At 33.7% G+C, this 12,128-nt stretch overlaps 1 protein-coding gene and 1 long non-coding RNA gene across 2 annotated transcripts; both read left to right on the top strand.

The window, feature by feature from the left end:
* The first annotated feature begins 4,741 nt into the window (after positions 1-4,741).
* On the top strand, positions 4,742-5,392 carry LOC114416136. Its single transcript, XM_028381005.1, has one exon. The coding sequence runs from the start codon at positions 4,742-4,744 to the stop codon at positions 5,390-5,392; it is 651 nt and encodes a 216-aa protein (XP_028236806.1).
* A 3,584-nt stretch (positions 5,393-8,976) lies between these two features.
* LOC114416824 lies at positions 8,977-10,536 on the top strand. The gene is made up of 2 exons (XR_003667593.1): positions 8,977-9,254; positions 10,195-10,536. It is a non-coding gene; the product is annotated as an uncharacterized LOC114416824 (long non-coding RNA).
* The last annotated feature ends 1,592 nt before the right edge of the window (positions 10,537-12,128 follow it).

Raw genomic sequence — 12,128 nt, 5'->3', positions numbered from 1 at the left:
AGATCCAAAATACAATTAAAAAATGAAAATAAATCCTATTATAAAAGTTAGCTAAAATTTATAAGCTTTACTTCTTCTTCTCTTTCCTCCATGAGAGAATTTGGTCTCTTGTCAAGTTCTTCTTGAAATCTCTTACTCCTTGCTCTAGTGATTGGTCCATCCATGTTGGGCTTAATTATTATCTAATTAACCCAATATTAATAGTCCACCAAAATTGATAAACTCGGCCCATGGATCCTTCTTGTCTTGTAAATTGGGCTTCCCAAAGTGATTCTTCAAGTTGGCCTCAAAGCATCTTCATCAATTTGTAGGAGATTGACCCAATTAGGTGTATCCCTTAATTCACATTGATCTTCTTTCTCTTTGATCTTTAGAATCAAGCCTTGTAATGCTTGCTTCATCCTCTTAGTCTTGGACCTTGTCATAGGACCTCCAATCCCATATAAAGGATCATTAGACGGATTGATTGCACCTTCATCAAAATGACTTTGAAAGAGGGGAAGTGGACACAACTTGTTCCACAAAAGTTATGATTCACAATTTATACTAGTCTAATTCTATGTTGATGACATTAAATTTGGTGCTCCTAATGAACTTTAGTGTGAGGATTTCTCTAAGTTAATGCAAATTGAGTTCGAAATAAGCATGATGGGAGAACTAAAGTTCTTCTTAAGATTGCAAATCAAATACACAAGCAATGGAATCTACATTCGTCAAACTAAGTACATGAAAGAGCTTATGAAAAAGTACAAACTGGAAGATGCTAAAGAAAAGAAAACACTCATGCATCCAACAACATATTTTGGACTAGACGAGGAATCAAAGCAGGTGGAAAACACTCAATACAGAACAATGACTAGCTCTTTGCTACATTTGTCTGTGTCCAAACCTGACATTATGTTCAGTGAATGCCTATGTGCTAAATTTCAAAAAGATTCAAAGGAAGTTCACTTAACTGTTGTTAAAAGAATATTGGTATATTTAATTAGAACTCCTAATCTTGATCTTTAAGCAAAGAAAGGAATTTAGGTTGATAAAGTATTGCGATGTTGACTATGCTGAGGATAAACTAGTGGAAGCTGCACTTCATTGGTGGAAACTTAGTCACTAGGATCTGCAAAAAGCAAGGAGCAATAACATTATCCACTACAGAGGCAAAATACTTATAAGGCAGAATACACAAACACAACAGTCATCTCATAAATTGTTATCACTACATGAAGTGCATCAAAGCCCAATTCAGACTCTCGATGGTTATTTGCCTATTAAATAATTAAAGTTATTTCAAATGCAATGTCAAAGGGCCTTTCTTCACGGATGCTAAAAAGGTTCGGGATGGGATGGTGCTTACGGGTTGATAATGGCCCCTTCGTCTAGGTAGGTTTAAGAGTTAGTAACTATATGTCGCATGTGCATGAAGGAGAGGCATTGACACTTATGGAGGCTCTTTCGTGGTTGAATTAGAACATTATCATTGAAGTTGACTGCCGACCAATTGTCATAAGCCTACATAGTAGGAAAAAATATATTTTTGAGTTTGGATTCATATTACATAAATGTAGGCAACTAAATAAATCAATATCCAACTACCAAGTTTGTTTTGTTCGTAGGCAACTAATCTAGTTGCTCACAACTTAACTATGACATCTAGAGGTCATGTTAGCCCTCATAACTTTTATCTGATACCATCTTGTGTTGCTAATTAGTTTTTGAAGAAAACAATACAAGTCTAGCTTCATAAAAAAAGAAGATCCATCTTGTTTATTCCTTTCGGTGGAATAGGAATTATAATTTGGTATTGGTATTGCTTTCATAAACTAAATTTTGGAGTGGTTCAAATTGTAATGGAACAACTTTTTGGAAGAGTTTGTGGAAAAGGATAGTTTTGGAGAAAAAAAAATTAAAGGGGAGTGCGATAAGCAATTGGGGAAAGTGTACTTAGAAATAGCCTAAAAAGAGGTAACGACAAGAATTTAGGCCCAACAAAGACTCATCCAACATCACAACGTAGCCAACAAAAGAAAGAGACTACCAAGCTTTATATATATATATATATATATATATATATATATATATATATAACATTTAAATAAATTTTCAAGAAAAAAGGAACCAGTTTTATATTATTTTAATTAAGTTCTATAACGTATAAATTTATCTTTCTAACAATCTTTGCCTCTATTTTCTGTCTTTCAATGGTGTAAAAGTGTTTTGCTTCCACACAATTGTGTTTCCTTCTTTATTTTCTAGTTACTACTAAACATAATTGTTTTTTAGTATTTTTTTTATCTTATCATATTTTCTTTCATATGAAAACCAACTCAAATAATAAAGGAGCTGTACTGAATCCTTTAATAATTATTGTTCTTAATGTAATATTTTTTTTTCTTATTTTCATCTTGAACATTCTAAAATAATAAAACCATCATACATATTATGTCATAATTTATCTTGAAGAGATTTCTAGTTTGTATTTTTATTACGTTATAAGAATGCTATGTATGCACACAGATCCATTTACTACTACACAAGAATATATAATTAAAAAATATTTTATTTAAATTTAAATTTACCGTATTGTTAATTAGTATAAAAAAGATATATTTATATTTACTAATGTATTATTATATAATTTACGTTTATTATCCTACCTAATTTGTATCATAATATGAAGTTGCGACACCAAATTAAACACCAGCTTGTCAAAGTTTAAGAAATAATGGTTTAATTTCTTATTCTGTCTTTATAGTTGTGCAAATGACACCTTTTAGTTATTGTAATTAGGGGTGAAATGAGTTAGCTCAGACCAAATCCTACCTAAATCTGACTTGATCTACTTCAAATTTTTATAGCTTTAAGTCTAGGCATGTTACATTTCACAAACTTATTATTTTTAGGTAGGATCTTGGCTTTTTTATAAGTTTAGCTTGGGCCATTAGCCTATTTAAGACTTATTTCATATTTTAAAAAAAATGTAAAAAGTCATTGTATAATAATAAAATTATTATGAGTTGAAATATTAGAGTCTCAATAAACAGCTTACATATTATTTCTATGTTACCCAAAGTTATATGTGTTGTATTTTTATTTACTTTTTTTTTCTTTAACACAACAAAAAATTTCATTAAAAACTTGCCTACATAACAATACATGTGACAAATTATCAAAGCTTTTTTAAGTCCCACCAAAACAAAATAATTCATATTCTTGTTACCCATATATATTTATAGGAACTAATCTATTTCGGACATTAAAATGACTCAAATCATCAAAAATAATTATATATCATATTAATAATAATATTTTATAAAAATACTATTGTAAAATAAGCTAGTATGTCAAGTTTAATAGACCTTTTTAAGGTCTATGGCTTGGTCTATTTAACTAAAAAGACTTTTCAAAATGCTTGAGTCTGACATTTTTTTTAAACAAACTGAGTTAAGTCATACCTTAAACATGATGGACCATAGGCCTTTGACAAGTGACCCAAGTTAGTTCTATCTCTACCTATAATTAAAGAAAATTTATTTTAATTCCTAAACATATTTTATTCCTTTTTAGTTTCTATACATAGTATATTTAATCTATTTTAGTCACTACCATCTAAACTCATAGGGACTAAAATGGATTTATACCTTAAACATGTTGTTGTTTCTAAACGAATCGAGCTAAGTCATACCTTAAACATGTTGTTTGTATTTTGTTCTTTCTCTCTCCACAAGCATGTGATAAATGTTTTATGTGCTTACATATCTTAGCAGTTATCTTACATTTTTTATTACTTAGAACTTTGTTTTAATCACTTTTATGCTAATATAACTATTAATTAGGAGTAAGCTTACAGTTTTTAACGTTTAAGAAATTTTATTAGCTTTTGATGTTTTATTTTAAGAAAAGAAGAAGAATTGAAGATTTTGGAAAAATAACATTTGAAATTTCAAGTGAAACATCTTTGAAGCATATTTTGAAAACGAAGCCAACATTTTCCCCTTTTCTTGCTGAGGCTGGGCTTGGGAGATTTGAGGCTGGGCTTGAGAATGAAAAAAATGCATTTTGCTTGTTATCAAGTTGAGGCTGGGCGTGAGGACCTTCCAGTTGCACCCTTGATACACTTTTGTGAAGCTGAATGTGAGAAAACTTGAGGGTGGATGTAGGAATGCTGATGTGGTATTAGGCTGAACTACAAGGATAAAAGAACCCATTGAAAGGATTTTCGACAATTTTAGTTTGGGGAGCTCTCATCATTTTGTTCATAATTTTCTATTATTTTATGCATCTTCTTCTTCTTCTTCTTGTTATGTAGTTGGGTTCATTCTTGTTGGAGTTGATGTAGTTGAACCTATCTTCATGTCTACATTGTAGTTATTAATCTATGTTTACTTTTAATTATTAAGTGTAATTTTCTACTCTTAATGCTTACTTTGGCTTGGTCATGTTGATGTATGCTGTAATTCAGTTAGTAGTTAGGAGTTAGTTAGCTTGACAGCTATGAAGATTGTTGTAGTTACATATGCAGTGTGTATAAAAATAATAGTGATCATGAATGAGATGTATGAGAGTGCAAAAGTTTTAATTCAGAATTCTAAGTTTTCTCTATTTTCACAATCAATTCTTTCATCTTCTCTTATTCTCTAACATAGAGCGAGTGAGTACATTGTGTGAGTGTGTGTGGAGAGCTTTACTTGCTCCAACAACTGGTATTCAGAGCAGAGGTTCAAGATCCTTGGATACTGAAATTGAGATGGCTTCCTCGAATGGAAATTTTCCAGCATCCATGCCTGTTCTCAAAGGAAAGAACTATGATGATTGGTGTGCTCAGATGAAGGTAATCTTTCGATTTCAAGATGTGACAGAAGTGGTGCAAGAAGGGGTTCAAGAACCTGACAGAAACCCAACTGATGCACAGAAGGTGGCTCACCGTGATTTGATGAAAAGAGATGCAAAGACGTTGTTCATTATTCATCAGTGTGTAGATGCAGATAATTTTCAGAAAATTAGATCTGCTGATACTGCAAAGAAGGCATGGGATACTCTAGAGAAATCCTATGCAGGGGATAGCAAACTCAAGAAGGTGAAGTTGCAGACCTTGAGGAGGCAGTATGAACTTCTACAGATGAGTGATCAAGAAAGCATTGGTGAGTTCTTTTCTCGAATCTTGGCAATTACAAATCAAATGAATGCTTATGGTGACAAGCAATCAGACTTGGGGATCATTGACAAGGTATTAAGAACCTTGACACCAAGATTTGATCATATAGTGGTGGCAATTGAGCAAGGCCAGAATCTTGAAGAGATGAAGATTGAAGAACTGCAAGGAATTCTTGAAGCTCAAGAGATGAGGCTCAATGAAAAAAATTTACAAAGATCAGTTGAGCAAGCTATGCAAGCCTAAACAACCAAAGGGAAAAACTATGATGGTGGCAAGAATAAGAAGGGAAAGGGAAAGTGGAAGAACAATAAGTGGAAGGGGTCAGGTGAGGGCTCCAGCAGTTCTGAAAATCATAACCATAATGAAGAAACTGACAAGAAAGGGAAGGAAATGCCTCATTATTTCTGGGGAAAGACAACTTCTACTGATGTGTATATTCTAAACAGGTGTCCCACTAAGAGATTGCAGGGATACACACTTGAAGAAGCATGGTCAGAAAAGAAGCCTAGTGTGGTCATTTCAGAATATTTGGTTCACTGTGTTTTAGGCATGTGCCTGAGCAGAACAAAAAGAAACTTGATAACAAGGCTGAACTAATGATACTCATTGGATATCATCCAACTGGTGCCTACAAGCTGTATGATCCTAGAATGAGGAAGGTTGTGATTAGCAGAGATGTCTTGATAGATGAAACAAAGGGCCAGAATTGGGAAATAAATGTTGTTGACAATGGTGAAAGAAAGGTGATTGTGAACCTTGAAGACAAAGAAAGTGAAGAGGATGTACCATCATGTGGAGAGCAACTCAGAAGGTCACAAAGAGAGAGACAAGTACCACAAACACTTAGAGAGTATGAATTGTATCCTGATACATCAATCACTGCAGAAGGGGATTTTGTGCACTTTGCTCTACTTGCTGAATCAGAACCAATGAGTCATGATGAAGCCTCACAAAGTTCACATTGGAGAGCAGCTATGGAAGAAGAATTGAGATCAATTGAGAAGAATCAGACTTGGGAGTTAGTCCATTTGCCTCAAGGAAAAAGACCAATTGATGTGAAGTGGGTCTATAAGACTAAAGTAAAGTCTAATGGAGATGTGTCCAAGTATAAGGCAAGATTAGTAGCAAGGGGATTTCTGCAAAAAAACATGGCTTGGATTACAATAAGGTTTTCGCTCCAGTTGCAAGACTTGAAACTGTTAGGTTCATTGTGGCAGCTGCTTGCAACATAAATTGGTCTCTATATCAACTGGATGTGAAGTCAGCATTTTTGAATGGGCCACTTGAAGAAGAAGTCTACATAACTCAACCACCTGGTTATGTAGTTGCAGGACAAGAGGATAAAGTTTACAAGTTGAATAAGGCATTATATGGCCTCAAGCAGGCTCCTAGAGCCTGGAATATGAAAATTGATAGCTTCCTAGTCCAACAGAATTTCACCAAGTGCACTACTGAGCATGGAGTTTATGTCAGAAACACAGATTCTGGTGAGTTTTTGATAATATGTCTCTACGTAGATGATTTGCTAGTGACTAACAATAGTAAAGAAGATATAAGAGTGTTCAAAGGAAGAATAATGGATGAATTTGAGATGTCTGATCTTGGTGAACTATCATACTTTCTGGGTATTGAATTTGTTTCTACCAGTAAAGGGATTTCCATGCATCAAAAGAAGTATGCAGAAGACATCCTAAAGAGGTTCAATATGATGGATTGCAATTCTGTTATCACACCAACTGAAACTGGAATTAAGCTGCAAATAGATGAGGATGAGAAAGAAGTTGATCCTACCTTATACAAGCAAATTGTAGGCTCATTGAGGTACCTATGTAACACCAGACCTGATATTGCCTATTGTGTTGGGTTGATAAGCAGGTTTATGGAGAAACCAAAGACACCTCACTTCTTGGCAACAAAGAGGATTCTGAGGTATGTGAAAGGAACATTGGATCTTGGCATTTTATATCCTTATAGTCAGAAGAATATAGAAGGAGAAGTGTTTGGTTATAGTGATTCAGATTGGTGTGGTGATAAGGATGATAGGAAAAGCACTACTGGTTATGTTTTCAAATTTGGAACATCACCAATCTCTTGGTGCTCAAAGAAGCAAAGTGTAGTTGCTTTGTCAACATGTGAAGCATAATATATTGCTGCTGCTATGGCAGTCTGTCAAACTCTATGGCTGGAAGCTTTAATGGAAGAACTAAACTTGAGAAATTGCAGTCCTATGAAGTTGTTGATGGATAACAAATCAACAATTGATTTAGCTAAGCATCCTGTGACACATGGTAGGAGTAAACATATTGAAACCAAGTTTCATTTCCTGCGTGATCAAGTGAGTAAGGAGAAGCTTGAATTGGAGTTTTGTAGGTCTGAAGATCAAGTTGCAGACATACTAATTAAGCCATTGAAGTCTATCAAGTTCAAGGAATTGAAAGACAAGTTAGGAGTGACATCCTTGACAAATCTGAATTAAGGAGGGATGTTGATGTATGCTGTAATTCAGTTAGTAGTTAGGAGTTAGTTAGTTTGACAGCTATGAAGGTTGTTGTAGTTATATATGCAGTGTGTATAAAAATAATAGTGATCATGAATGAGATGTATGAGAGTGCAGAAGTTTTAATTCAGAATTCTAAGTTTCCTCTATTTTCACAATCAATTCTTTCATCTTCTCTTATTCTCTAACATAGAGTGAGTGAGTGCATTGTGTGAGTGTGTGTGGAGAGCTTTACTTGCTCCAACAGGTCACCCACTGCATGATTTTGTGGTTTGAATATGACTAGAAAATATATTTGAATCTAGAAATGGGGAAGAGCACCTAATGAGCTTTTTTAGTCATCTTTTAACTCTTGTTTCAAAAGCAAGTTACTTGGTTAGGCTAGGCAAGAGATTGCTAGTTTAGTTAATGGGACTTAGGCTATTTCCATCCAAGGAATTGAGATTTGAGTAATTTTATGAGTTGGTGATAATTGAACCTTAAACCTTTGTGTGCATGAGGGGAGGTTTGGCGAAATCAACCATAACACTTCTATCCATTTTCGTTTTACCTATTTTTATCGCATTTTAAGTGTTCGTAAAAATTACCCAAAAAGAGTTCTTGCTATTTTGTTCTTTAATTTTTTTGTTTATTCATGTTCTTGCTTTTTACATTATTGCATTCCAATTAATATTATTGTTTTGACAGCCATAGTTAGCGAATACTGTTATTTTACCGGGTATTACGTGAGTCCCTTTAGATACAATACTTAAACTTTTATTTTATAATATTTGCACGACTTGGTATGCTTGCCAAGGAGTTAACAAGCAAATTGGCGCTTTGCCGATGACTTATGTGTCAATACTAGACAATTGTGCATCATTTACTATCTTAGGCTTTTATCCTTTCATTTTTCTTATTTTTACATTTTTGCATTTATTTTGATCTTTGGCTAACTTTGTTGCTTTAGTGTTTTTTGTCTTTCTCATTTTTTGTCATTTGATTTGTTTCAGTTGTTATTTTGCTTTGTGTTGTTTATATTTGTTGTTTTGGTTTGGTTTTGAGGTGTTGCTTGTTTTGTCTTAATAAGTGAAATAATTGATGAAAAGTGTGTGAGTGTTGGTTAAGTAAGTTGCTTTCTGTTTGTTTTATTTGTTTATGCTGAGAAAGATTTGAGAGCGTTGGCTAATTTAAGTTTGGGGTGTTTAAGGCTTGACTCATGTAAAGAGCAAGTTAAAAAGTTGCATTTTTTTGTTTAACTTTCAAGCTAAGTTTAGAATTTTCTCATGCTATACCTAGCAATTTTCGAACCCCTGTGCCAAAAAGAAATTTAGCATGTGCTTGGTGTGAACTTAAGGCTGCATGTCCTTTAATTTCTATGTCAATGTGGCCATTTGATTGGAGTGCAATTTCTACACTTGCTCTTTACCATTTTGATGCCATGTGTCAATTTTCTTTAGGCTTAGTGTGGCATCTTGTTCTTAATTCACAAATCTAGTGCACCTATTCTCCTACAAGGTGACACCAAGCATCACGTGAATCATAGTCCAAACCATGGCTTTGGAATTGGAGTGCAATCATATGTCAAGTATCACCTTTATTCATGACTATGTGTGCTCTTCATAGAAGGTGCAAATTCTTCACTTATTCTTTGCCAATCATGAGCATGACATCACCTAAATCTAGCCAGCCGTGGCTTCTCAATTAAGAGTGCAATTGTGCACTTTGGATTTAGGCAAAGCGTAGCAATTTTTAATTGCCTCATGAACCAAATTCGGTGTCACTAGTGACCAATTTGGTGCAATTTTTTTTAACCCTTCACGACTCTCTCACTTACTTTCCCTTCTTTTCTCTTCATGAACACTCACTCCAGCAGCTCTTTCTCGTGTCATTTCTTTTGTTTTGTTTACATTCTCTCATGCTTTCATCTTTGAGGGTCATTTCTATTTTCTCTTAACTTGATTCATGCTACTGCCTTTTTCTCATTTCATTTCTCTCTTTTTTTCTTTGTTCATCTTTTTAACATATTTTCTTTATTTATTTGAATGTTGCTACTTATTATCTCTTTGAATGTTTATCACTTGTTTTTGTTTGTATTTTCTAGTTGATTGATGTTTTTGCATGGATATCTTTCTCGTTTTCTGATTTGCGGTTTTACATATGTTTAAATGTGTCTTCCAAGTGTTTGATGAAATGCCTAAGCCAAAATTCCTTTTGATTTACAACTTGTTTGTTGGTTTTGAGGCTTAATGTCACTTTCTCATGACTTGTTTTTTTAGTGCTAGTTTTATTTTTTGTTAAATCTTGTTTTGTGTTGCTACTTTCTTTGTTAGTTAGTACTTTTATTTCAATATTTCCTTTTTTATTTGTTTCTTTTTATTGTTTTTTTTAATCTTTTCATTCTTTTGTCATCTGTGGTTTTAGCCACTTTTTCATAAATCTTTGCCTCTGGAACCTTGTGCTTAAGCAAGGTCTTTGCCAAGCTTAAGCGTGGGTCATTTCTTAAAAAAAAAATGAGAAAGAGAGATATGTGACTTTGAAGGACCCTGTTTATGCCTTTTCATTTCAGAAGGACTATGAAACTCATGGTGCATGGCCTCATATGCTTGGGGACCAACCACTTTGAGCCCAAGGGGCGGATCATGAGCTACTAGAGATGAAGAGGAAAATGAAGATGGTGAGGCTTAGCTTGTAGAGGTCACCCTTTACGTTTGATGCTTTTAAATTTCAGATTTTAGTTTTAGTACTTAGTTTTATTTCAAGCATGTGGTAGTTTATGTTAGTTGTTACATAATTTTTAGTGTTGCTATTGTTTTATCTTTTGTGGTGTTATTGATCATGTGATTGAAGGTTCTACGCTTGTTTCACTTGTGCATGTGAATAATTTTTTGGGGGGAAGTTTCTCTTGCAATTGATTGTTGTGGATGCAGTCTTGAGTGATTGGAACTTTGCATGATACATTGATTGTGGTTAGTGGTTGTGGCATGACTCTTGAAAGCTCTTAAATGATGTTTAAATGTGTGAGTTATGTGATCTTAGAATGAAGAGTGTCACCACTGGGAATTTGTGTATGAATGTGAAAAATGATCAAGGCATTTTTTTTCTCTCTAGCTAGTTTGCCAAATAGCCAACCTTTAAAAATCCTTTTGACCCTTGCAACTGCTTTTGAGCCAAATAATTGAATTGTTTGTGATTGAACCTTGAGCCTATGGAAAAACAAAGTCTCACCATTCCTTAGGGCTAGGAGAGCAATTGTTATTAAAATGGTTTGACACAAGTGGAAATGTGGGATGAATGTTGTCAATTGCATTCAAGAAGGGTTGAAGAAAAGATTTGGTTAAAAGTGTACTCCATTGGGCTCAAATTGGCTATGTACATGTTATTTTGAAAAAGAAAAAAAAATGAAAATGAAAAAAGAAAAATGAAAGAAAAAATATTGGTCAAAGTTTGTGAAAATGCAAATAAATAATCACCAACTTAATATAAAGCTTGTTTTAATGAGATCCATGTTTGGGGTACTTTGGTGTGGTACTCATGCTAGTCAAGGTGGATGAGAGGAAATATCTTGTGGTAATTGTTGCTCTCTTAACCCTTGAAGGTATCTTTGCATATCTAGAAAAACCAAGTTTTTTGAAGTCCAACCAAGTTACAAGCCAATAAGACCATGTGATTTTGCATGATTGTTTTATTTCTTGAATTGTTGAGATGAAAAACAAAGTTGATTGAGGTTCCAATGTGCTGATTTTGTGTGAAACACTCACCTCCCATGGCATGTGCCTTAGAGTGAAACACTTTTGTGAGGAGGCTTGCACATATGGAGTTAGTGGCAGACGTGTAGTGATTGTGGGCCTTTCAATGAATATATATTTATATAATATTAATAGTTTGGGAATTTTTAGGGACACCCAGCATTTTTGCTGGGATGCCCAACAACACAATGAAAGGGCCAAAATGCCCTTCACTTTTTCAGATCATTTTTTAACTCATACGGATCAACAATCCGGATTCCCAATCCATTCGTGACTCATAGGATTTAAAAAATATATATATAATTTACAATTAATGGTACAAGCAAGGATCGAACTTGTGTCTCTTGCATTATTAATAGAATACTCAAACCAACTAAACTAATAAGCATATTATGTTTTAATACTTGAATTGTTGAGATGAAAAGCAAAGTTGATTGTGAGGTATGACTCATGGATCGACGATCCGTGTCAAGCTGATACAAGGATCGGACTTGTGCCTCTTGTATTATTAATAGAACACTCAAACCACCAACTGAACTAATAGACACATTATGTTATAAACAAATAGTGTCGCTATATATAATAGACACACAAATTATATAATTTGTTTTTCAATATATAAAATATATTTTTCAAATCTTTTTAAAATTTAGTAATCTTGTACTTTACGATGCAAAATCAACTATTAAAATTTAGTTTTTTTTTAAAGTAATACCCATTAAATCTAATAATCAACTACTAATGCTGTAAATTA

Source organism: Glycine soja, chromosome 6, assembly GCF_004193775.1.
Source record: "Glycine soja cultivar W05 chromosome 6, ASM419377v2, whole genome shotgun sequence".
Taxonomy (NCBI): domain Eukaryota; kingdom Viridiplantae; phylum Streptophyta; class Magnoliopsida; order Fabales; family Fabaceae; genus Glycine; species Glycine soja.
Note: the sequence above shows the minus strand (reverse complement) of the source record. Positions and strands in the feature narration are given on the sequence as shown.

Coding starts and splice junctions, on each gene's coding strand:
- LOC114416136 (XM_028381005.1), top strand. CDS start 4,742: ATGGCTTCCTCGAATGGAAATTTTCCAGCATCCATGCCTGTTCTCAAA.